Source organism: Empidonax traillii, unplaced genomic scaffold (genome assembly GCF_003031625.1).
Source record: "Empidonax traillii isolate 1590-97213 ecotype Southwest subspecies unplaced genomic scaffold, ASM303162v1 scaffold1198:size232379, whole genome shotgun sequence".
Classification (NCBI taxonomy): Eukaryota; Metazoa; Chordata; class Aves; order Passeriformes; family Tyrannidae; genus Empidonax; species Empidonax traillii.
This window is the reverse complement of record NW_020956391.1, coordinates 116,290-142,497: the sequence shown is the minus strand read 5'-3', so window position 1 is coordinate 142,497 and position 26,208 is coordinate 116,290. Positions and strand designations below refer to the sequence as shown.

Sequence of the window (26,208 nt, the reverse complement as noted above, 5' to 3'; positions counted from 1 at the left end):
TCCTGAATGTAATAAACAAAGATGAGTTTGTTTTACTCACAGATCCGTTGGACTTCGTGGGGCAGCAGAATCCATGACCTGTCCAGCTTCAGATGGGGCCTCAAGGCTTCATCCCCTTGGTTTTGAATCACAGGCTTGGAATGGTTTGGGGTGGAAGGGCCTTAAAGCCCATCCAGTGCCACCCCTGCCATGGGCAGGGACACCTTCCACCAGCCCAGGGTGCTCCAGCCTGGCCTTGGACACTTCCAGGGATCCAGGGGCAGCCACAGCTTCTCTGGGAATTCCATTCCAACCCCTCCTCACCCTCCCAGCCAGCAATTCCTTCCCAATCTCCCATCCATCCCTGCCCTCTGGCAGTGGGAAGCCACTCCCTGTGTCCCGTTCCTGTTGCAGGAAGGTGATGTATCTCTGTCCCGGCCTCTCTCAGAGCTGTGAGCAGGAAGGGATGGGAGTGAAGATCCCGGTCCTTTTCCAGGCAGCCACAGTGTGGCAGCAGAGGCCGCGCGGGCGGTGCCGGGGAAGGATCACTCGAGCTGCTGCAGCCCGGGCCGAGGGAGCAGGATGGGCACACGAGGCCCACAAGGAAAGGGGACCTGCCCCGGGCCCCCCCAGCAACGCCCCGGTGTCCTGGGCCCATGGAACAGCGGGCAATTCCCTTTCTTCCCGGGAAAGGCGGGTCTCGGCATTGCACTGAAGGGCAGGAGCTGCCGGGGGGCTCCTTCCCGTGACCCCCAAAGCTTTACTTTGCCGAGGTACTGGAGCCATTCCTGTGTTTTGCTCCCAGCCCAGCCCAGCCCAGCCAGTGCCGGGTGTGGCCCCCCGGTTCCCCCGCGGTGCCCGGGGCAGGCGCGGCTCCCAGAGCCCGGTGCTTGGGAAGGGTTTATTGGGTCGGACACCAACCCCAGTAAAGTGCAGTGCAGGGCCCGAGTCCCAGCCCTCAGCTCCGGGGGGCTGCAGGGCCCTCCCCGCCGGCCCGGGGGGGCTGTGGCAGCAGCTGGGGGTCGAAGCTGTGGCGCAGGTACCGCTGGATCTCCTCGGCACGCTCCGGGCTCAGCCGCGCCGCCGCAGCCACAGCCGAGGGGGAGCTGCAAGAGAGGGGCAGGGCCGTGAGCCGGGCCCTGGATCCACGGGACACCCTGGATACAGCACCAGCAACACCCCAGGCTGCCGGGAGCACACCCAGCAAGGCCAGGGAGCTGCAGGGAGAACAGGAACGGCAAAAGGAAAGACCCGGGGGAGCAGCAGGAGGGAGAGGGAAGTAAAGCCCAGAGTCCGTGGGAGAGACTGGAGGGCATAAAGAGAAGGGATGAGACTGGACAGGAGAGCTCCTGGGAGCCCTGGCAGGGACAGAAAGGATCTTCCCAAGCAGCTATCCCAGCAGGAAAGGCACAGCAGGAAGAATCTCCCTGAAGAGCTATCCTAGCAGGAAAGGCATGGGAAGGATCTTCCCAGTTATACAGCTTGAAAGGTGCAGGAAGGATGGCCCTGAAAATCGATCCCAGCTCCCCCAGCAGGAATGGGGCAGGCAGGGTGTCCCCAGTGTTACCTGTTGGCCAGCTGGCGGGGGCAGCTGAAGCAGTGGCAGAGCTGCAGGGCCCCCACGTAGCTGAGGCAGGGGATGCTCAGGTAGAAGCCCAGCAGGTCCCGCCGGGGCCCCTCGAGCTCGGTGGGAACCCCGATGGCAGCTCCCTTCCTGTGCTCCAGCAGGGCCAGGTCCCTGAGCAGAACAGCAGTCTCCTCCTGGCAGGAGCTGAAGAGAATGCGGATGCCGGCCTGGACCAGGGCTGAGAGCACCCCATCGTAGTACTGAGTCCTCTGGAACGAACGGGACACGTCTCCTGCACGGGGGAAGGCCAGGGCGCACCGTGAAAATCCAGGGTGAGGGCTCACAAAGCAAAACAGCTCCAGGATCCCTCACTCTGAGAACTCACAACCAAACACATGGGGAGGGAACACATCCCAGGCACCCTGGGCTGGTGGAAGGTGTCCCTGTCCTGGGCAGGGGGTGGCACTGGATGGGCTTTGAGGTCCCTCCCAACCCAAACCATTCTGGGACTCCAAGAAATCAGCAGAGGCACAAATGCACCTGAACACTGTTCCATGAGGGACCAGCAGCACCCTGGAATTGGTGTCATGAGAGAAACTGGACAAAGGGGATGGAAACGAGTGACACCCTCAGCAGTGGGATAAACAGGCAGCTCCAACTCAACCCACTTCCTACAGCCCCCTCAGAGAAGCTGCATCTCCAGGGACCACTCCAGCACTGTTCCCATATGGGAACTATCAATAGATGAGATTTGCCATGAAACCAAAGCTGCATCCCCAACAACTGGACTGCAGTGGTGGAGTTTCATATCCCACAACATCTGTAATGGAATCAGGGATCTGAGCTCCTGTTCATCTGTGGAGCAGGTGCAGCAAGACCTCTCAGTTACTGTCTAGGTGGCCCTGGCAACAGACAGGGGAACCATCTGACTGTGTAATTTTGATTAGAACAAATTTATCTGCATGGATAAGATTGTGCTTGTTCCTTTATCACACGATCCCAGACTGGTTTGGTTGGAAGGGACCTTAAAGCTCATCCAGTGCCACCCCTGCCACGGGCAGGGACACCTTCCACCAGCCCAGGGTGCTCCAGCCTGGCCTTGGACACTTCCAGGGATCCAAGGGCAGCCACAGCTTCTCTGGGCAACCTGTGCCAGGGCCTGCCCACCCTCCCAGCCAGCAATTCCTTCCCAATATCCCATCCATCCCTGCCCTCTGGCAGTGGGAAGCCATTCCCTTGTGCTGCCCCTTGGGAACACCCACCTGGTCTGGTCCTGTCTGTCTCCAGGATGACACAGACCTTCTGGAACAGGCCCTGCAGGCGCTGCAGGCGCTGGCTCAGCCTGTTCCTGTTCCCAGGGCCCTGCAGTTCCGACTGGAAGGTCCTTTCCACGGCCAGGCGGGTGCTGACGATGTAGTCGGAGCTGCCCAGGGAACAGACCTGCACCCGCAGCCCATGCACTGCCCTGAGGGAGGAGATCACCTGTGCCCCACAGCAGATCTCCCTGCTGTCTGCCAGGATGCTCAGGGAAGGGCCTCTCCCTGCAGGGTCCCGGCACAACCCGGCTAGGGCTGGGGAGGGGGCTGTGGCTGCAGGACATGCTGGGTCTGAGGTGCTCCCACAGGGGCTCTTCCAGGAGCTCTTCACCTTCGAGGGCTGGAGATCACCCAGGGACTGTAATAGATCACAGGGGGTTAAATCAAATTAATAAAAGGATGCTTTGCAATAGTAACACTTTCAGACTGACACTTTAACCCCCTGTATCCATCTCCCAAATGAGCTCAACTGATTATCCAGGAGTTGGAATGACAAAAGCAGCAGCTTCCATTAACGACTTCAGCAAAACCTGGACCATATACAGGACAGGAGTCAGGCTGGGAAGGGTGAGAGATCAGGAACCCAACCTCAGGCTGGAGGGAGTTAATTTAGGATGGTGAACAGGTGTGTTATAAGCACAAACCCCCCCGAACTGGTGGACACTCAGCTGTCCCACACAGATCCATGCTCCCCCACGGCTGTCAGTCCCAGGAGATGATCTAATCCCCAGCTCTTCTTTACTGACTGCTGAGATACTCCAGGATACCCTGGCAGTACAAAAGCTGCAACAGCAAAGGGAAGGGAGATGGTGGGAAGCAGCACCAGGAGTGACTCCGCTCCTGTGTCACCAGAAGCTGTGGCTGCCCCTGGATCCCTGGAAGTGTCCAAGGCCAGGTTGGACCTGGGCTAGTGCAAGGTGTCCCTGCCCATGGCAGGGGCTGAAATGACATGGTTTTAAGGTCCTTTCCCACCCAAACCATTCCAGGATTCCCTGACTCCTGCTGCTGTGCTGTGACAGCCCCCAGAACAGCCCTGCCCCAGGAATCCCCTCCCACCATGCAGGGTGAGAGGAAGGTCCCTGTTGTGAGTGAACACTGACCTCACTGGCAGCCTGGACAGAGCCAGGGACAGCTGGTGAGAAGGATGTGCTCCTGTTGGGATGGTCTGGGTGCAGATCCAGCCTCTCACACACCAGAGGCTCCAGGCCAAGCAGCAGCTCCCTGTGGTGCTCAGGGGGAGGCTCCCCAGGCCGAGGAGCTGGGCTGGCCCCAGCACGACTGCTGTGCTGTGCAGGGGGCTCGGGGCACTCTGCACTGCCCTGCTCTGCCCTGGAACAGCCTTCCATGGATTCCTCCCTGCTGACAGCTGTCTCCTCCTCGCTGGAGTCACTGATGACCCTGATCCGAGATGGTTTCCTCCTGTGCTCCGGCCTGGCCTGGTTCAGTCTCGTCCTGTGCCGGGTGAGATACCGGCCTGGACCAGCCAGGAAACTGTCCCTGGGGAGGAGACTGATGCTCACACACTGCTCCTCCTCCTCCTCCTCTTCCTCCTCCTCCTTCTCACTGGGCCCACTCTGGCTGCAGCCTTCCTCCTCCTCATCCCCCACACAGAAACTGTCCTCCATGTACTCCAGGTCCTGCTCAGGAATCTGCGGGAAAAACAATCCCAGTGAGCTGTGGAACAGTGGAATGATGGAGCTGCTCCTCCCCACAGAGGCTCTTGGCTCATCCAACACCAGGGGCTGAGGGGCTTCTCACACAAGCAATGGTTTGGGGTGGGGGGACCTTGAAGCCCACCCAGTGCCACCCCTGCCATGGACAGGGATACCTTCCTTCCCAATATCCCATCCATCCCTGCCCTCTGGCAGTGGGAAGCCATTCCCTGTGTCCTGTCCCTCCATCCCTTGTCCCCAGTCCCTCTCCAGCTCTCCTGGAGCCCCTTTAGGCACTGGGAGGGGCTCTCAGATCTCCCTGGAACCTTCCCTTCTCCAGGCTGAAGTATTGGGTTAAAATTTGTTATTTACCAAAAAATGCCAACTATACCCCAGAGCAGGACTGAAACCCAAATGTGCTCCCAGCAATGGGAATTCCCAAGGACAGAGGTCACTCCCCACCTGTGAGAAAATGTCCGAGCTGTTGAATTCCCGACGGACGTTCCTGCTCCTGCTGCCCAGGGCAGGGCTGCGCACGGACTCCAGGTACAGCGCCTGCATCTCCGACTCTGGCCCACAGGAGAGGGAACATGGTGTCATTGCAGAGATTACCTTTCATTCACTCCTGTTACACTGTTCTCCATATTCAGTCACGCCTTTATAGTCTCCCAGAAACCTGCATGTCCCCAGACAAAAACCTGCAATTCCCCATCCACCTCTGGGAATCCCAAGGGCTCTGAGACGAAGGAGAGCAGGGTTAGATGGGATAGTGGGAAGGAATCCTTCCCTGGGAGGGTGGGCAGGCCCTGGCACAGGTTGCCCAGAGAAACTGTGGCTGCCCCTGGATCCCTGGGAGTGTCCAAGGCCAGGCTGGACAGGGCTTGGAGCAACCTGGGCTAGTGGAAGGTGTCCCTGCCCACTGGATGGGCTTTAAGGTCCCTTCTAAACCCAAACCATTCTGGGATTCTAAATGTCCCCAGCTTGCTGTCATGAAAGCTGCCATGGAATTCCAGGATATCCTGAGCTGGAAGGGACCCCAAAGGATTATCCAGTGCAACCCCTGGCCCTGCCCAGGACACCCCAACAATCCTCCCTGTCCCTCAGAGCGTTGTCCAAACCCTCCTGGAGCTCTGGCAGCCTTGGGGCTGTGCCCACTGCCCTGGGGAGCCTGTTCAGTGCCAACCACCCTCTGGGGGAAGAGCCTTGTCCTGAGATCCCACCTGAGCCTGCCCTGGCACAGCTCCTGCACTCCCTGAGGCTGCAGAAGGTTTGCCAAGCTGGCAAAGCTCTGGATGCCGTGGCAGGAGCAGCCCCTCAGCCCGGGTGAGGAGGTCACTGCTCATTCCCCCCGTCCACGCCCATCCCACCCCATCCACCCCCAGGGATCTGCAGTCCCACACAGCTCCCCACTCACCGTTCAGGGCCTGTGTGACCTCCCCCTCGTCGTTGAGGAACTGGGCCATGGAGGAGCTCAGCTCATCCTCGGCCCCGTCGCTCTCGTCCGAGGACAGCCCCTCTGCGCCGTGCTGGGACAGCTCTGCCTCCTCCTGCAGGAACTGCCTGGCTGCAGCCTGCAACAGAGGGGCCTTGCAGGGGGCTCTGATGAGCAGTGCTGCCCCCAGGCCCCTGATCCCCCCAGCCATCAGCTGATCCCCACAGGCAATCCCAAGGCCTGTCTGCCCCCGGAGCAGGGAACAGCAGAGGCAGAGCCACCAGCAGGGGGGCTGAGCTGCCCGAGGCCATCTTGGCTTCACAGCTCACACATCCACTTCTACCTTTTATTTGCTTTCAGAAACCTGGTTTGCTTTTGAAGGGCTGGATTTCCCCAAACCCAAATCCAGTGGGAACTTCAGACCCCGACTCCCCCTGGTGTGCCCTTTCCTGCTCAGGTGCCAGCTCCTCAGATGATTTACTGTGTCCAAGGCCAGGGGCTGCTCTGGTCAGATCTGTGCTGACCTCATTGCAGATCTCTCCTGACAGGGCTCCCTGACTGCTGTGGGCTGCTCACAGTGGGTTTAATGCCTGGGATCTCCTGTGCATCTGGAATTCTGGCCTGCCCATCACTGTGGATGTTTAGGGAAGGTCAGTGTGAAGGCACAGGAGAATTTCCCAAGCAGACACACTCTTTTTCTATGATTCTTTTGTGTCACATTAAAAAAAATGTTTCAATTGAACTGAAAAATGGATTTTAATCCACCTGATTCTTTGTATCCCAGAACACAAAACACTGATACTGTAGGGAAGGCTGGATAATGAAGACTATCTTTAGAACATCAAAACTATCCAATGCATTGTGCCCTGGAGCCCTGATTATGGCAATTTCTGCCCAGTGGAACCACAGCCACAAACATTTAGGAGTTTTTTTACTTATGATGGTTCTGGCCCTGCTTCCTCTCCTGCTGCAGTGATGGACTAAAGTATCTGAGCTAAGATTTAAGATTTGGGGTTGAGGGACCATTGCTGCCTTAAATGTTCAAAGCAGGGGGTAAATTCATATATGATCAAGTATCCCGATGCAAATAATTATAAAAATATTAATTTCTGGGCAAGACCCTGAGTTCCCAGAGCTGACCAATCCAGGAGTATTTCTGGAGATTGTAAAATGGACATTGTTATTTGGCTTCAGAACTGTCTCCAGGGCCCTGCAGACCCTGACAGCCAGCAATGGATGGCAGGGTTCAGGTCTTTATCCAGTTCCAAGATTTCAGCTCCAACATTTGCAATGCACTGGTGTGGAACAGCTGAGCCTCAGCCCTCCTGGACAGTGTCCTACCAGCAAAGAGTGCCCAGCTCCCTGCCCACATTCCAACTCCAGTGCCAACTGCTCCAACACGACCTTCCCAAACCAGGAGAGACACGTGAGGTCACACACCTTGGATGTGGGACTGCTCCTGACCCGCTTGGCACGTCCTGGCCGGAGTTTGTTCCGGGCTGTGGAGCTGCTCCTCGTGGTCCTGCTCCAGTTCTGGGCAAAATCCCCACTGTCATCACTGGACTCTGACTGGGAACGGGGAACACACCCCTCAGAGAGTCAGGGGAAAGCAAGGAATGCTTTAATTACAGTCATAAATCCCAGACTGGTTTGGGTTCAAAGGACCTCAAAGCCCATCCAGTGCCACCCCTGCCACGGGCAGGGACACCTTCCACCAGCCCAGGGTGCTCCAAGCCCTGTCCAACCTGGCCTTGGACACTTCCAGGGATCCAGGGGCAGCCACAGCTTCTCTGCCCAACCTGTGCCAGGGCCTGCCCACCCTCCCAGCCAGAAATTCCTTCCCAATACCCAACCTAAATCTCCCCTTTTCCATCCTAAAACCATTCCCCTTGTCCTGTCCCTCCATGCCTTGTCCCCAGTCCCTCTCCAGCTCTCCTGGAGCCCCTTTAGGCCCTGCCAGGGGCTCTCAGGTCTCCCTGGATCCTTCTCTTCTCCAGGGGAACCCCCCAGCTGTCCCAGCCTGGCTCCAGAGCAGAGGAGTCATCCTTGAAGGTTTGCTTTTTAAGAAATACCTGATTTCCTGTGATTGATCTTTTGGGGCTGGGAGCAAAGGGGAAGGTGTCACTGCCCATGGCAGGGGGTGACACTGGATGGGCTCCAAGGTCCCTTCCCACCCAAATCCTTCTGGGGTCCCGGGATCTTTGGAGGCTGGGAGAGAACTGGGGGAGGGAAGCAGGGATGGGTTCCCATTATCCCCCCAGTTTCCCAGAGCCCTCACTGACCATGCTCAGGGGGTGCCGGCGCTTCCTGGTGAGGTGGTGCTGGGGGGGCTCGAAGTCACTGTCGTCCATCCCCTGTGGGAACAGCAATGACCATCACTGCACTCAGCACTTGTGCCTTGCTCTTTGAGCTGTCATTTTGCTTCTCTTGCCTATTTTATTTTTCTAAGACTCACATCAGGAGACCTCAAAACATTCTTTTTCGTCCTGTTTTTTCTCTGGAAAACGATCTCCTCCTCGCTCTCACTGCTGGTTCCTGCAGCAAAAAGAGTAAACAACATTCACTGGGAATTGCACAGTTCACAACACAATATTGCTATAACTGAGCAATCAAAACCTGCCTCTCTCACAAAAGTACCTCCAAAGGAGATTATTTATTGATCCACAGGACAAATATTGTTCTCTTTAGCCTTGTTAATCAAAATAGATAATCTCCAGCTGGGATGTACAATAAATCCTGCTTCCCTGGAGACTCTGGGGGTGGGAGTGATTACCCTGGGCAGCACAGAGATGGAAAAAGGGAGGGGGAATGCAGAACCAAGAGAAGAAGCCCTTAAAAGCTGAGAAAGAGTTGCACTTGTGGCAGCACTTTGTGACCCAAAGCCCTCTGGGTGCATGGACTGGAGCCAAGGAACAGGGTTTGTGAGTCCAGAGGAGGCCCTGGAGCTGCTCCCAGGGCTGGAGCCCCTCTGCTCTGGAGCCAGGCTGGGAGAGCTGGGGGGTTCACTTGGAGAAGAGAAGGCTCCAGGGAGAGCTGAGAGCCCCTTGCAGGGCCTGAAGGGGCTCCAGGAGAGCTGGAAAGGGACTGGGGACAAGGGATGGGAGGTGTCCCTGCCCAGAGCAGGGGTGGGACACCATGAAATTGGGAGTCCCTCCCAACCCAAACCATTCTGGGATCCTGTAAGAGTTTGTGCTGAAGTTGTGATCTCAGAAAATCTTAAATACAAGTCAGCTGTCATGTGAGTAAAGGGAAAGAAATCCATCAGTAGAGTTTCCATTCCTCAGGAGCAGTGACAGGAAAAGATGAAGGCATGGATTCAGGGATCAACAGATCCAGAGGAGTACCAATCAGATCCTGAGGAGATTAAGAAAGGGCTTTGAAGGCAGCTGTAACTCACACAGTTACATCTCCCATGGCTTTAACACTCGTGAGGAGGTTCAGGTGGTTTAATTCCCAGTCCTTCCTTGGATGTGGGGTGGGGTGAAGTCTCCTCATCCACCCAATTCCAGTATTGCAGCCATCACTTCTCTTCCTTTCAGCCCTCCCACCTCCCTGACAACACCAAACTGAGGATCCAAAAGACACTGGATCCTGTTGAGCAAACATGAAGGGACCAAACCTGTCCCACTGAGATCCCCACCTGGACACACCCGGGATCCACGGAGGGCGGTGTCTTCCAGCTCTGCAGTTCTTCCTAACGGGGAATCCACAGCTGAACTCCCAAACTTCTGCCCATGTGAGCTTTTAGGGACTTCACCTCCAAGAGGCACCTCTGGAGTCTCCTCCCTGGCACTGGAGAAGACTTTCCTAGGAATCCTTTTGATGGCTTGGACATTCCCACCCTTCCTGCTTACGGGGGTCGAAAGTGCCAAAGGCAAAGGTTCAGGTGATGCCCTTCCCGTTCTCCTGCCTCCTGACCTGAGGAAAGGCACTGCAGCAGGAGCAGGCTCTGGCCCTTCCCTGTCACTCAGGCCCCTGCTCTGGAGTGGCAGTGGTGTGGAAATGGCTCTTCTCCCCAGAACTCTGCAATCCCGTTCTGGTGAGGTTTCCAGCCTGGCACCATCGCTCTGGAATCTCTCTCCATCCTCAGTGGATTTTGCCCCCCTCCCCGAGGCAGCGTTTGCTTTGCTGGTGCTCTCGGTGTTCCTGTTCTCCTCAGGGGGTTCACTGTCACTGTCTGAGATGGAAAAGCCCAGGTCGAAGGTGACGGAGAACAGCTCCTGGGAACAGTTGGACAGATCCTCGTTCTCCAGGCCCTGCTCGGGCACTCCAGGAGTTTCCATGGATTTCCTGCTTTGGGGCTGCTCCCTGCAGCTGCTGGTGTTCACACAGGGCCTCTCTGAGGGAGCCCCCTTGGATCCCCCCTCTCCATCTGTCCCGATGACGTTCCCACCTGGCTCTGACCTGGCTGGAGGCTCCTCGCTCACGGATAACCCGCCGTCCCCAGTGCCATCCCCAGGCTCATCCTCAAACAAATGGATGCTCTGCTCTCCACCAACACCACCTTCGGTGTCTCTGTGCGCAAAATGCCTGTTTGAAGGGGGGTTTGTGGCTGGAGGCTTCCCTTGGATGTCAGGGAATTCCTCGTTGTCAAACAGCCCATCAAAGCTGTCATTCCAGGCGTGCTCCTCTTCAACAACGGCAGCCTTGGAAGATGAGGCAGTTTTGGACAAATGGGGACTTGTTGGAGCACAGAATTCCCTGGGGACGTTCAGTTTGGGATTTTCCACGAGCAGCAGTGAAGGATCAGCTTCTGAGGACACGGAGAAGGCTTTGTCCTGCAGTTCCACGGAGTGACCCTCGGGGATAACCTCTGGGACAGGACATACTGCTTCCTCATTCCTCACCACGTTCTCCAAGTCCTCGAGTTCATTCCAGGAGGGAATGGGGGGAGGGGACTGTGACAAAAGCCTCTGCACACGGGACAATGTCAGTTGTAAGCCAGGAGGCTCCTGGGACGGTGTCCCGAGTGAATCCCTGTAGGATTCGGGGAGATAGAACAGGTCTGAGGACACTGGGGATGTCTCGTACCCTGAATCCCCAGGGAGCATCCCCAGGGATGCAGGAGCTTTGCCTGCAGGTTTGTTTCCCTGAGCTGCTGGACTGTCAGCAATGTCAGTGCTGTCACTGCTGTCACACAGGTCGATAACTGCATTTAAGTCAAATGTCACCTCCAGCTCCTCGTCCCTCTCAGTGTCCTGGTCAGGCTGTTCATCCAGAGCAATCCCTCCCGAGGCAGAAGCCGAAGGACCCGCTCCCACACTGGATCCAGGAGTTCTTCTGGGAGGCTTTGGCTTGGTTATTTTAAAGGTGGTGAAGAGTTCACTCTCGTTATCACCCCCATCAGGCAGGAATGGTTTCCTTTTGGATGAGTGTGCCATGTCTTTCCTGGAGGATCGTGCTCTCTGACCCCAGCTGGAGTTGGCTGTGTGGAGATGCCTTTTATTCCTTGGAATATTTACATCTTCCACACGGAGGTGGGGCTGGAGCTCCCGTCCATAGCCGCAGTCTCCCTGGGACAAACACAGGGCAGCATTTACTAGAGACACACCATTGGTACACACAGCCCCAGCATGGGGCACAACTGACAAAGCTTTCACTCTCCTGAACAACCTCTCACTCACACCCCCTCAGCTGCTTTTTCCCTGGGCCTATCAATCCTCTGTTCCAAAGGGAACCAGCTTTTCCAAACACACACCTGGAAAAAGCACAGCAGGCTTGGACAGCACCCCCAGTGAGGGATCCACACAGGGACTCCTGGATGGAAAGCTGTTCATTTACTGCCCTTCCCACCCCCTCTTTTAAATGAAGGTTTCAAAATTAAGGCCTGCAAAGGAACAGCAAGGGCCTAAAGGGGCTCTGGAGGCAATGGTTGGGAATGTTCCTTTGGAGTTCCAACCTGTTTCACTAATTACAATAAATGGCAATAAAAATAAGGATGTAAGAACTAAACAAAAGGAACAATCACTATATGATTATATTTTGGCAGTTCAGTGAGATGAATGCCTGGACTCCTCAAGCCCTGAAACGAAACAAGGTCCCTTGGGTGATAAAACTGACTTTCACAGTAAGAGATTACCTGGACTGTCTGCCTCCTAACAGTCCCAAAAGTGTTGTTATATATCACATTTGTGTGTGTGTGTGTCCATCCATACACACATACAGGTCATATTTATTCCCTGGGAGACCAGCAGACCCCCAGAGCACCCCGCTGACTTCTGGAGAGCCTTGACTCCATAGCAGTGAAGAACAGAACTGCTGTGAAAGGGTTAAAGGAGCGCTTTGATAGGGCAGGTTCCAATAATTGGTTCCCTCAAGCTCAAGGCACAGAATGCAGGTCTGGGATTCTCTGGTGAAATCCCAGGGCCAGCAGGAGCCAGAAGTGCCCCGTGTGAGAGCAGGAGTGGTTTGGGGAGGAGCCAACGGGGCAATGCTGGGGTGTTCAGCTGAGGAACAGCCCAGCTGGCACAGCCAGCCTTAAATTGTTCTGTGACACAAAACTAACCAAACTGCAAACTCCAAACCCAAAACTAACCAAACTGCAAACCCCAAACCCACAACCGCCAAACTAATCAAACTGCAAACCCCAAACCTATAAATCCAAACCCAACCCAATTAGAAACCACAAAACCTTCAAACCCAAAACTAATCAAACTACAAACCCCAAACCTACAAACCCCCAAACTAATCAAGCTTCCCAGAGCAGCTGTGGCTGCCCCTGGATCCCTGGAAGTGTCCCAGGCCGAGTTGGAGCACCCTGGGCTGGTGGAAGGTGTCCCTGCCCAGGGCAGGGGTGGCACTGGATGGGCTCTGAGGTCCCTCCATCCCAGCCATCCCAGACTGTGGGATGTCCCACAGCACAGGGCAGCAGGGAGGGGTCCCCACAGTGAGACCCCCGCTCCCTGCCCAGCCAGGGCCATGTCCTGTGTTGGCACACAGAGCCCCCACAGCCTGGCAGTGCCGCAGGGTGCCCGGCCACCAGCCCAGCAGCCAAATTTAGCATGTAGGGCAGGGCTCAGGGACCCGAGCGAGCTCACACGGCCTTATGTAACTGCTCCACTTGCAGGGCATTCCAGGCACGGCCTCGGCAAAGGCTGTGCCCAGCTAATGCTGCTGCAGGCAAAGGGCACAGTCCTAATGACCACGCTGGAGCCTCAGTGTGCACCACGGGGGAACCTTAAATCACCTGCTCAGCCCCCTGCCAGCCTGGCAGCTCCAGGGTGTACCAGCCACTCTGCAAATAGGTCAGGCAGGAGCAGCAAAATATCTCAGACTATCGGGCTAAATCAATGACCCTGAGGCAGGCTGAAAAGCAAGACAGGCTTTAATACAGAAAATGAAAAGGGAAAAAACCCTAATGTATGAAAATGGCCGTGTCTGATACAGAAATCCCTGTGTAATTACACGTCCTGTTTCCCAGCATTCAAATGTAAGGCATCAACTCCCAAACTGACATTCCCCTCTGTCCCCATAAGCTGCTTTGGGGGGACATTTGCTAATTCAGCTCCCTGCCAAAACCCTGGGGGGTTTGCTATTTGGAAATTAAAGCTAAGTCTGTGGGCAGATACAATGCAGGTTTCCCCAACCCAAAGTTCTTTAATAGAGAGCTGGAGTGAATCCATGCAGGGTTCCCACCCCTGGGTGTGTCAGGGCCAGCAGGTGCTGCGGCTCCAATGCCCCAGGCACGCCCATCCTCCCCACTGCCCATCACCAGGCTTCAAGGAAATCCCGTGATCCCAGTGGAAGGTGTTCTTGCCCAAGGAACCCAAAGCAGAGATGATTCCATGAGTTCTCCCTGATCCCGCTGTCCAAGCGCTCCCTTGCCCAGCCCAGTCCCAGCCAGGCTGGACAGTTTGGTGCCCTGGGACTGCCCCCCCTCACAACAGGCCATGATGTGTTTACACCTGCCAGAACTGCTCCGTGAGCACAATAATCAATCCCTGCTCCAGGATTGCTTCATCTCCACAAGATACTCCAGGGGAAGAAACACTGTCAAAAGCCTTTTTTTGGAAGTTTAGGTACAGTACATGAGATGGTCTTTAAAAATGGAATTAGATAATTGATTTAAAAATGTATTGAGCCATGGCAGAAGCCTGAGGGGCACAGAACCCCCAATTTCCTTGCACAAAAGCTGGGATAATTCTCTTCCTGATGGTATCACATTATTGATGTATCTACTAATTCTGCTGCTTTTTGCTTTCAGCTACACAATAAAAACACTCAAAGATCCCTAAAAAGAAAGATTTTAGCCAAATACAGGATATGTACCCTGCAAATGTGGCAACAGGCATCACTAAAGAGGCTGAAGAAGTGAGAGTGAATGTTCCAGCACATCAGGAAATAAATTAGGTTGCCCAGAGAAGCTGTGGCTGCCCCTGGATCCCTGGAAGTGTCCCAGGCCAGGTTGGAGCACCCTGGGCTGGTGGAAGGTGTCCCTGCCCGTGGCAGGGGGTGGCACTGGATGGGCTTTGAGGTCCCTTCCAACCTAAGCCATTCCAGGATTCCATGCCCTGAGCTTACAGTGCTGCCAGGCCAATACTAAAACCATGGTGGGAATGGGAATATCCAGGCAGGTGCAGTTCAATATTCCACATTGATGTGATTATCATCATGGAATCAGGGACAGTTTGGGTTCCACCAGCCCAGGGTGCTCCAGCCTGGCCTTGGACACTTCCAGGGATCCAGGGGCAGCCACAGCTTCTCTGCCCAACCTGTGCCAGGGCCTGCCCACCCTCCCAGCCAGCAATTCCTTCCCAATATCCCATCTCTCCCTGCCCTCTGGCAGTGGGAAGCCATTCCCTGTGTCCTGTCCCTCCATCCTTTGTCCAAAGTCCCTCTCCTATTCCCACAAATCCTATTCCCAAAGCCATTTGTTGTCCAGCAGCTCGTGCCAGAGTTCCAGGCCTGTCCTGGAATTGCCAGCTCCTGTCAAAGCCCTCCAAATCAATCTGCTGTGAAAGCTCAAGGGACAACCAACAAATTATTCACATTTATAAACATTTTGACAGTTTGAAAAATAACAGAGCAGGATTTTACACGCAGAACCCGAAATGCAAAGTTCCTGTACCCACCCAGACATCCCTAAACAAAGTAACAGTGGGACAAACCCAAAAGGCAACAGCAGGAGAATCCACCCGTGCTGAGCCACAAAGCACCTGCAATCCAAGGTCTGAACAACCCAACCCAGGTCTCAGTTAATGCTCAGACTCAAATCATTTGGCACAGGTCAGAGAAATCAATGTACAGAAACTATCTGAACTGGAGAGCTGAGATTTTGGGGCTCACAGGTTCCCCCAGTTCACCCTCCAAACCCAACCCAAAGCCCCCCACCTTGCCTGACATTATTCCTTGCTGGGGCAGAATCCTCTCCCTCCCACAGAGGAGGATTTCAGCCAAACTATTGTCAAGGAGGGGCTTAAAAACCCAGGAAAACTATTTAATTGTCCTATTTGAACCATTTTAAACACTGCATTCAGGGGCTCCTGAGAAGCAAGTCCCAGCTGGCTGGAAATGTTGTGTTTTCCCCCCAAACCCGTCTGGTTCAGAGCTCCCAAAGCAAGGGAAGGCTTTTCAGGTTCACTGGGGTTTCAGGTCTCCAGGGAACATTTCCCTGCCGTCAGGGAGTTCAGCTGGGGAGCCCTGGGGGCAGCCCAGGACTGAGGACAAGCCACACATGACTTCAGTGGCAGTTGTGCCAGGTTCATCCTGCCTTTGGAAGGAGTTTCCCGAGGGGTTTTTGGAGTGGAAAACAGAGACAAACCTCTAATGGGAGAATTTGGGATTATTTTGTCACTGAGTTCCCACTGCCAGCTTTGGGCTGGGAAATATCCAGTCACCCTGCCACTGTAAATTAGAATTAATAATCACCAAAAGGAAGCATTACCTGTCTCCCAGGAAAAACCACAGCTCTCCACTTCCCTATTCCCTGTCCCTCATCCTCAGAAGCTCAAATACCATTCCCATAAAAAGGATTACTCTGCCCCAACCTTGTTTCCAGACAGCAGGGTTTAATTTTCAAAAAATGCTTACAAGAGATTGAATTATTTTGCAGAAGGACAACCTGATTGGTTCCCTTGTCACACCAAAAATCCCCCTGGGAGTAAATCCCCCCATCTGCCCCGGGTGTGCTGCTGCAGGAATAAAGCCCACAGGCATTAAAGGCTTTGCTGCAGTGGATGTGCTTCTTCCAGGGATCACATTTGGGGTTTCTTTGACTTTTTATTTTCTTTTCACTGGGCCAACTTCTTCTCTGAGTTTTCAGGAGCATACAAATACAATATATTTTTTTCCTACCCATTTTCACTTCATCTCTTTTAAACACAAGCCCTCAAATTGACATTTCTTAAATCTGTTATGCAAAACTCAACTGTTTCTTGAATCCTTGAATGAGAACAAGGAAAGGAAAGCCAAACATGGGTAAATTTCTGACTGAATTTCTTCTCTAACAGGAAAAAAAACCCACCCCAAACCCCCACACAAATACCTCCTGAGCTGGCTCCTATTAAGTCATGACTAACCTCTGACTGAGATTGTGCCCAAGAACTAATTTCCTCAGAACCTCCCAGATCATCTGGTTGCTCACAGGAAGATTCAGTGCCTCAGCAAATAAATAATCAATGGACCTGTGGTGGGAGGTTCACTATCTCAAGTATTTAAGGAAGCAGCTTTGACCCTGTTGGTCCTTATCCCTCTGCTATTAAGCAGCACAAATAAACAGCAGCCAGGTCAGCTGGGAACATTCATCCAGGGAATATTTATAGCAGGAAGCTGGATGCACAGCACATCCACACAAACCCTCCAGTCACACAGGCCAGCAATTCCTTCCCAATATCCCATCCATCCCTGCCCTCTGGCAGTGGGAAGCCATTCCCTGTGTCCTGTCCCTCCATCCCCTGTCAATGGTCTCTCTCCATGATTCCTGGGGCTCCTTCAGGTCCTGGAAGGCCACAATCAGGTCACCCCAGAGCTTCTCTTCTCCAGGCTGAACAACCCCAATTCTCCCAGCCTTTCACTAAATCCCTGCTAAAGCACTTGTTCTTCCATCCACTTTTCACACAGGACTAACATATTAGATAGATTTTTCTTTTCAGGCTTCATTCCTGCTTGAGGGAAATGTCCCAGAGGCTGGAGGGACATCCCTTCCTGCTGCTCAGGTGATGGAATCTCTCCCACCCAGCAGAGTCAGGAATGCAGCCAGCACAGACCCAACTATAGGAAGATGACTTGACAGGTGTGCAGAAAATCAAACATTGCCTACAAATCCCTAAATTTCTTTAATTTTGTCCTTCTTCTGCTGTTTTAATTAATACTTTTTTCCTAACAACAAGCCCTCTGGGCAAAACAAATGAATGTAGTGGTTATCATGGCTCCCTATGGGGCTGGCCATGGCCTACGTGCCAGAACCAGCTTTGGGAAAACCTTCCCTAATTCTTTGAAGATCCTGATGGGAACAACTTTGCCTGCAACAGTGATGAGCTGTGCAGAGGGTCCCCAGTGGGGTGACAGAGCCCTGAGGACAGGAGCAGTGTGGATGCCACAGGCAGGACCCACAGCAGGGCAGCCCCCAGCCAAGGGACAGCACTGTCCTGTCTCCATCCCCTGGGACACCCCCTGGGCACAGCCTGGGCTGGTTCTGGGCCCCCAGGACAAGGAATGTTCTGGGACTGGACCAAGTCCAGCCGAGGCGGCCAAAAGTGTCACAGGGCTGGAGCACGAGGAGGGTGGAGAGACAAGGGAGCTCTGTTCAGTCCTGCAGGGATCTGCTCCCCAGCTGGGCCAGCCTGGAGCACAGGAACAATGCAGAGCCCGCTCCATGGAGGGCTGGGGGGCACTCAGTGGGCACAGCAGCATGGAATCTTGGAATGGGTGGGGTTGGAAGGGACCTCAAACCCATCCAGTTCAACCCAGGACAGCTGGGCACACACACGAGGAAGTGCCCAACAACTCGTGAAGGGTCAGACCTGGGTGTCAGTGTGATCCCAGGTGCTGCCTTGTCCCCCAGTCCCTGCCAGTGCCCTGTTTTTCCCTAGAAGGATCCAGCAGGGTGGAGTGATGGTCCTGCCATAACCTCTCATGTTCCAGAGAGGCATTTGGGACACACCAGGAACATCCAGCCAGGAATCCTCCTCTGGCTGATGAGAGCTCAGCGTCTCCACCTTGGACTAGTCAGGACAGCTCAGACAAAGCTGGCTGGGAGTCAATCCAGATAATGCCTGGAACTCTCACTGTGAGCACCAGGAGTGGCTGAGGGAGCTGGGGGGGCTCAGCCTGGAGAAAAGGAGGCTTAGGGGGCACCTTCTAATTTCTGAACCTTTTCTTTGCCTCCTGACTCCCTTCTCCTGCCTGTCCCTGACCTCTCCCTGAGCCCTCTCTCTCTGCAGCACATCCTTGACCCCAGCTGCAACAGGGGCTCTCAGAGAAGTTGGGAATGTCATTGTTGTGTGAAGGAGCAGCTTATCTGAGCTCAGAAAGTCTATTTACAGCCTCCCTTTCATGCTCCTTCCTAGCAAGGAGTACAACTACAATGTCTCCATTCTCTTCCTTGATTAGTCCTGTTATTCAGGAAACTCTGGCAGCTTAGCAACAAATTCTGATGACCTAAAAAACTTCCACACACCAAAAGGCAATATTTGGGGAACACAGAAGAGCTCAACTGGAGGGGAAAATAGTATGGTAACAGCTGAAGTGTCCACTCACTCCACACCCTCTTCCTTGGCTTTCCTTCTGAAGGATATTTGCTATCCATACCAGCCAGCAAACAAAACTCCCACCCCCCCCAATGGCTTTCATCCATGTTTGTTTGGCTGCTCTCCCCTTATCCTTTAATTCTTAGGAGCAATTAGGTTTTCAGTTAAAGCTTTCAAAGAAAACAACCCCAAAATCCTACAAACAATCCCCTTAGAACATGAATACATTCCTGCATCACTTCTATGGGATGGTTTTGATGAACCTACACGACACAGAGTTACTTCTAATCCCTGTTACCCTCTGGAATAGCTCTGATATCCCTCTTGGTGGCTTGGCTTCCTGGCATATATTAAGTTCTTGTATGTAATGTTATTCTGTAATAAATTGATACTTGGATCTATAAAGGAAGACTGATTTAAGGGTGGAGGGTTTTCTCCTGTGTAGGGAAACATCAACTGTTTGGAAACCACTTCTGTGGCAAAGATCAGGAGTCACAGAACACCAGGGGGAGACACACTGGAACAAGATCAAACACATATAATTCACCTTGCAGTTTGCTTTTTTTTCAGAATTGTCCTGATTTTTTACCTCCTCCAGTTGCGCATGCAATCCTTGGGCAGGTTTCCAGCCAGCCTTACCTGCTCCTGCCTCATCTGCTCCATCATTTCCATGAGGCTGATGAAATGGTGACAGGGCTCCGAGTGCCCGACCAGGGCGGTGGGGAAGGGCTGGCTCTGCCAGAGGCTCCACTCGCACAGGGAGAGCAGCCGGACTGCCCCCTGCTCCTGCTCCTTCTCCTGCGGCTCCTGCTGCTCCTGCCGTGGGAAGGAGGGTGGAAAGGACACTGCAGTCAAGGCATTGCTCAGCAGGACTCGGGCACTCCTCTGGCACGACTTGAAATGCAGAGAAATGTTTAAACAACAACATCACAAAGGTTTAATTCTGGTCCAAAGTTAAAACTTCACAGCACCCTGGGCTGGTGGAAGGTGTCCCTGCCCATGGCAGGAGGTGGCACTGGATGAGCTTTAACATCCCTTCCCATACAAACCATCCTGGGATTCTGTGAATGCAGCATCCTGCTTGGAATTCTTAAGAACAGCAACAGAACTTAATGGACACTGAGAGACTTCTTGGGATATTTTTGATTTACAGACCCAACCCTCAGTGACCCATTTCAAACATCCCACTGCTAAATTCCTCACCTCAAAACCTGCATGTAAATCTCAAAATGGCTTTTTTAACACAGACCTCCTTCAAACTCAGAGTTACCTCTGACATTTACAGTGTCCTTTAGGCCTCATGCAAAGGAAATACGACATTAAAGTCAAACTCACTGGTATTTCTTCCAGGTTTTCTAAGGTTGCAAACTGAGTTTGAGGCAACACCGGTTCCTTTATTCCATCACTCTCCTTAATCCTGTAGAGTCTGTCCCATATTTCATATTCCTCAGGTGACAGGGACCAGTTCTCATGAGAGACAGTTTGCTTCTGGCCTATGGGGGGACACAGGGAGACAGAGAGATACAAATCACTACCCAAAATAATGCCAAAATAATGCCCTCCAAACTGCTGGGGAGGAACGGCAAAGGAGCCTCCCCAGAACAGTGCCAGGGGTGGGGCTGCTCTCAGGGCACGTGTGTGAGGCTTGGAGAGGAATAATGGAGTTAATTTGGCAGTGTCTCTGCAGACAGGATTTGGGATGAATGTGCAGCCCAGGCTCTGGTGGGAATTAATTCCAGATAAGAGGAATCAGCCTGTGTCTCTCAATCCTCTCAAGTTACAGTTGCCAGAGTCTGAGACTCCAACCCAGATCCCTGAGAGTCCAGAGTCCGGCCCAAAAAAAGTTGGAAAAATGAGCACTGAAGTTTTTTAAGGCCATCACTAAAAATCCCAGAAAATCATCATTGCTATGAAGTATTTTTTACTCCAGTGTAGGAGATGTTCCACTCCTTTAAGATAACACCCAGTTCAAGGACCTGGAAGAGGAGGACAAAAGAGACAGACCTGAAGGAAAAGCAAATTAGAAACACTTCTCAGAGAAACACAGAGAATCATGGAATCATGGAATGCCCTGAGCTGGTAAGGACCCTGAGGACCATCCAGTGCAACCCCTGGCCCTGCCCAGGACACCCCAACAATCCCCCCTGTCCCTCAGAGCGTTGTCCAAACCCTCCTGCAGCTCTGGCAGCCTTGGGGCCGTGCCCACTGCCCTGGGGAGCCTGTTCCTGGTGAGCTGTTGCCATCCAGACACATCCAGGGAAGCTCTGGGAACAACAGATGACGTCAGCTCCCTGTGTGACAGCTCCAGCCCCGTGTGTCAAAGACAAGATGAGCCTGTGATATCATCAGCCCAGGTAACACGTGCTGCAACTCCACCAAGGAGGCCTCCAGGAGCTGGCGAAATTCGGGAACAGATGATTCCCAAAGCTCTGGGCTTCCTGCTTCTGAGCAGAGTAAGGATTTTGGCTGTCAAGAACAGTCCTAAGCATTCTTCTGGAAGGAAAGAAAGGGACACAGACACAAGAAGAACATTCCCATTCTGACTGAGACTGATAAGGCTGTTTGGGTACACGGGTGGGAATTACCAAGTCCTGTGGAATTCAGTCACTGGCAAAGCCTCTGACCCTCATGGGAGGCAGCACATGCTCATTATCTTCCAGAACATTTTATGTTATGGATGCAATGTCCTACCAAACACAAACAGATCATTCAGATCATCCCTGTTATTGTCCTGGTTCTTCCCCAGAACCAAAACATTTCCATTCTCCTTGAAGGGGAGCAGAGGAAGAACCAGCCTCGAGGGGGACAAGAAGGGGGATTAGCCTGTAGCCAGCAGGGAATTTGTCAGTTCTCAGAACCACAGAGTCCCAGAATCCCTGAGGCTGGCAAAGCCCTCCCAGCCCATGGATCCCCCTGTGCCTGATGCCCACCTTGTCCCCAGCCCAGAGCACTGAGTGCCACTCCAGGCCTGCCTTGGACACCTCCAGGGCTGGGCACTCCAACCCTCCCTGGGCAGCCCCTGCCAGGGCCTGACCACCCTTTCCAGGGAGCCTTTTCCCCTTTGGGACCTCAGTGCTGGCCACCTTTGGTGCCTCTCAGCCCCCCACACCCCCTGTGCCTCATCTGGTTCCCACAACAGGAACGTGGCAACCCCAGCTCTGCAGCTGCTCCCTCAGCAGGAACACACTCAGCATTATCATCTTTATGCCCTCACTGCCTCGTTTCTCTTTTCTAGGACAGACCTACCAACGCCCTGAAATGGTGATTTTCACTCCATGTTGTGCTCTGCTTATTTCCTTGCAGTTGTGTCTGTTTAATCAGGTACTGGAATATGAAGTTTCCCAAGCCTTTAAGGAGTTTCAAGAAGTTGCTGTTGGTCTTTACAGAAAGCACTAACAAGGAGATAGACCACTACAATTCCCCAGTACTTACTAAAAAGTAGGTCTTTTTTCCTATCTTATGACAGTGTTCACTTTCTTGAGCATTTCAGTGCCATGTAACTGCACCAGCTGAAGAGCCATTCCTCCTTTTAGACTAACGTTCCTCCAAGGGAGTGCACAATTCATGAATACCCTGCCCTTGATTGCTCCTTTTCCTCCCCTCACAATCCTCCTGATTTCAAGCACTGTTGTGTTATTGTCATCTATGAAGCCATAATGCCCAGAGAAGCTGTGGCTGCCCCTGCATCCCTGGAAGTGTCCAAGGCCAGGCTGGACAGGGCTTGGAGCAACCTGGGCTAGTGGAAGGTGTCCCTGCCCAACCCAAATTATTCTGGGATTCTTTGATTAACATTTGCCTCTTCTGTTCCCAGCTGGAGTTCCCAACCTTCAGTCAGTGACTCTGTGGTGGAGGATGAACCAAGTGCCTGATTGAGGGCAGGGATATTTCCAGCCTGAGCTGTGGATGTCCAAGGAGAGGCTGAGGAGCAGCAGGGCCAGCCCAGTGTCCCAGCTGGCAGGGGTGGCTCTGCAGAGCCCTGGCAGAGGCGGGAGGGATGTGCTGTGACACAAACACGCCATGGCAGCTTACGCAGCGCTTAGAGAAACACCATAATCCTCTTACCAATGACACAGGAAAAGGGAGCAGATTTGTGCTGCAGGGAGCTGGATCTCCTCTCTTTGCAGAGCACCCTGGAGTTGCCTGGCTCGTACTTCTCAGCAGTGATAAACATTTTATGCACCTGGGGGTTGATGCCTTCTGGAACCATCCGTGGGCTGTGCTGGTAGAAATGAAGGGTTTTGTTCCCCGAAATGGCTTTGTGGATGCTCCTTTTGCTACACTGGCTTTGGTTGTAAGTCTGGAAGGAGAAGATAAAGAGAGAAGTCACATGCTGATTGCTTGTTTTGTCACAGGACTCAATCTAAACTCAAGGAGCACCCGCGTGTCTGTGGGGTTTCTTGTTATTGTCTGTTCCCTCAAGGAGGTGGTTTTTGGTTTGGGGTTTTTAACCAGAGCAGAAGCAGACACAGCACTGGGGAGAAAAAGCAGCACAGCCCTGTCTGGGGGAAGTTCCAATGAGCCATTGATATGGGGGTGATGGAAATGAGGTTACATCAGAAACTGAGAAAGGAGGCCAAGCAGAAGAAAGGCAGAAGATGATTTGTTGATGTCATACGTGCTCTGAGTCCTTTAATTACACCCTACTTTATTGTGCAACAGAGAAAGCAAGACAAGGCTGCAGAATGTAAGGGAAGAAAGCAGTGTTCTCCTCTGGGTCCCTGGGACAGGCCACTGCTGTGGCTGTCCACACGGGCTGTCCCTGAGTGGGACAGCGTGGCAGCCACGACCTGGCACAGATCTCTGGGGGCAGGGGCAGAGGTGACAACCCAAAGGCAGGCTCTGAACACAGCAGAGATCAGCAGCCAGCTCTGACAAACGGCCCTTCGGGCATTCCAACAAACTGCCTCTTCATTCTACAACATCCCAGAAAATCCTGGCACAATCCTAGAAATAAAAAGGTCTCTTTATGGCAAAAAATGGTGCTACCAAGTCCCTCAACAGCGCTGTCCCTGTGCTGCTGCTCCCCTTCCCTGCTCCCGGGGCAGCTCCGAGCCCTGCACCCCATCCCAGTCCAGCAGCCCCGAGTCCAGCAAGCTGAGCTGGGGAACCCAAAACACCAGGGACCCCAAATGCAGGCCCATTCCCTGCCAGCTCAGGGCCCAGGACACACGTGATGTGGGGCTGCCCCGGGAAACACGTGGGAGCTGAGGAATAAACACAGGGATCCCTGCCAGCCTCACACTGCCAGGCCTGCACAAACACCATGGGCTTCACAAGCTGGGCAAGGCAACTGAAGTGGTTTGATTAAAAAAAAAACCCAACAAACAAACCAAGCAAAACCAAGAAAAACCCAAACAAACAAAAAATCCTCCCCAAACACAAAGAAACAAAAAAACCCCCACAAACCCCCAACATTCCCACAAATTATGAGGGACCATAATGACCATTCATTATTTAGCTGCATGTTATGTGATGGGAAAGAATCTCCACATTAATAGAACTGGAAGGAGACTCAATCTTAAAAAATCCAACAACTACCCCAAAAAATACCCTCCAGCAAAAACAACAAACAAACCAAACCCATACTGTTCAGCAATTAAATTTATTTCCTGATCTCAAAATAATAACAAAAATGATCTACAATTACTGTTCTACGTGGGGAAGGTTCTGCTGTAGAGATTTCTGAGAAAATCTGGAGAACACAGTAATCCAGGTACTTAAGTGAAGCTCCAAGGAATTTAAAGGACTATTCTATATCCCATTACAGAGAAGAGCTCTCAGTAGTAACCAGCCCGCATAAGTAGCATGAGAAAACATCTATTCACAACCACCACTCAGGTTTGTCATTTTTAACCCTCATCCCTCCAAAGTTGCTTTTTTCCCCCTCAGGCAGGATCCTCTCACTCAGAATGAAATCCCTGCCACCCACAAACACAAACCAGAGCTATGACATCGACTGGAATACATGAACACCAAGACTCGGAAATTTTGGGTGTACAATTGGCTCACACAGATCTTGCCCTTATTGTCCTGCACCCTCTCACCGGAGATGGCAGCAGGGGCTGCCTGGTGCAGCCTGCCCAAATCCTGCCCTTCCCACAGCGTGGATGAGCCCAGGCTGTGCAGGGCCGTGGGCTGCAGCTGGCACAGCTATGGTGGGCTCCCTGGCTCACAGCTTGGGTTTGCAGTGTCCCACGGGGTTCCCAAGGGACAGCCTGTACTCAGGGATGATTAACCACGCTCCACTTGAGTGCTGAGGTTCAGGAACTCAGCCAAAGTGGATTTCCCCTAAGCTGATCTGCTCAGACCTCACACGCAAGAGCAGCCACTGAGCTCTGCTCTGAGCACACAGTGTCGTCACCAGCCCAGGACCAGTGCTCCCAGTGCTCCCAGTGCTCCCAGTGTCATCATTCGAGGACAGGACAGGCTGGGAGAGCTGTGAGTGTTCACCTGGAGAAGAGAAGGATCCAGGGAGACCTGAGAGCCCCTTGCAGGGCCTAAAGGGGCTCCAGGAGAGCTGGAGAGGGACTGGGGACAAGGGATGGAGGGACAGGACACAGGGAATGGCTTCCCACTGCCAGAGGGCAGGGACAGATGGGATATTGGGAAGGGATTGCTGGCTGGGAGGGTGGGCAGGCCCTGGCACAGGTTGGGCAGAGAAGCTGTGGCTGCCCCTGGATCCCTGGAAGTATCCAAGGCCAGGTTGGAGCACCCTGGGCTGGTGGAAGGTGTCCCTGCCCATGGCAGGGGTGGCACTGGATGGGCTTTGAGGTCCTTTGAACCCAACCCATTCCAGGATTCTGTGACAGTTTCCCAGGACAGACTGAAGAAGGAGACTGAGGGCAGAGCTCAGAGGGGGCTGCAGCTCCGATCTCTGCTCCCTGTGAGCAGGGCCAGGGCCAGGGGCTGTGTCCCTCCCAGCGCACTCACCCTCTCCTCGCGGCCCTGGGCGAGGATGACGACGATGCGGCCGTGGCGGCGCCGGCCGGTGCGGCCCATGCGCTGCACCAGGCGCACGGGGCTGCGCTGGGCGTCGAAGCACACGATCAGATCCACCTCCCCGATGTCCAGGCCCTCCTCCCCCACGCACGTGGACACCAGCGTGTTGTAGCCGCCCTCCCGGAATCGCCGCACCACCTGCACGAGGCACTCAGGTCAGATTGACCAGGGCAGCGCCGTGGCCCTGCAGCTTTTCTAGGCTGGAAACAGTAATTTACACTGTAAAATGCCCAAACTTAGTCCTTCTAAATCAACTGCTACCTCTCGATCAAATCCCACACACCAACGTGACCAACATCAGCACTTCAACTGTTTAATTCCAAAATGAAGGAAAAAAGGCACACCTTAGTCTGACTCCAACCATGACATTCTTCTAACACTGATCCTCCCACTGGGCAATTAAATATCTTTGGGGTTGTCTGGCTTTTTTAACTTTGCTAGGTCAAAATTTAAGGACAGATCTTATCTTTCCTGCCTACAAGAAAAAAGAATTCCCTAAGCACATATTTGAATATTCCCCCCGACTTTTAATACATACAGGTCAACAGTTGCTAATATACAAATAAATAGAATGCAA

The 26,208-nt window shown here is 53.4% G+C and overlaps 1 protein-coding gene across 1 annotated transcript in view; it reads right to left on the bottom strand.

Moving 5' to 3' along the window:
• Positions 1 to 847: 847 nt before the first annotated feature.
• The window catches only part of FANCM (FA complementation group M), a 47,637-nt gene continuing 22,276 nt past the window's right edge, over positions 848 to 26,208 (bottom strand). Inside the window, exons 10-23 of the mRNA XM_027905722.1 lie at positions 25,563 to 25,769; positions 22,695 to 22,929; positions 19,968 to 20,125; positions 19,272 to 19,430; positions 9,589 to 11,459; positions 8,402 to 8,489; positions 8,229 to 8,300; positions 7,387 to 7,515; positions 5,929 to 6,085; positions 4,977 to 5,083; positions 3,963 to 4,511; positions 2,809 to 3,220; positions 1,547 to 1,838; positions 848 to 1,085 (exon numbers count right to left, since the gene is read on the bottom strand). Coding sequence (XP_027761523.1) covers positions 938 to 1,085; positions 1,547 to 1,838; positions 2,809 to 3,220; positions 3,963 to 4,511; positions 4,977 to 5,083; positions 5,929 to 6,085; positions 7,387 to 7,515; positions 8,229 to 8,300; positions 8,402 to 8,489; positions 9,589 to 11,459; positions 19,272 to 19,430; positions 19,968 to 20,125; positions 22,695 to 22,929; positions 25,563 to 25,769 — 4,584 coding nt within the window. The 3' untranslated portion in view covers positions 848 to 937. The remainder of the gene's footprint in view (positions 1,086 to 1,546; positions 1,839 to 2,808; positions 3,221 to 3,962; positions 4,512 to 4,976; positions 5,084 to 5,928; positions 6,086 to 7,386; positions 7,516 to 8,228; positions 8,301 to 8,401; positions 8,490 to 9,588; positions 11,460 to 19,271; positions 19,431 to 19,967; positions 20,126 to 22,694; positions 22,930 to 25,562; positions 25,770 to 26,208) is intronic.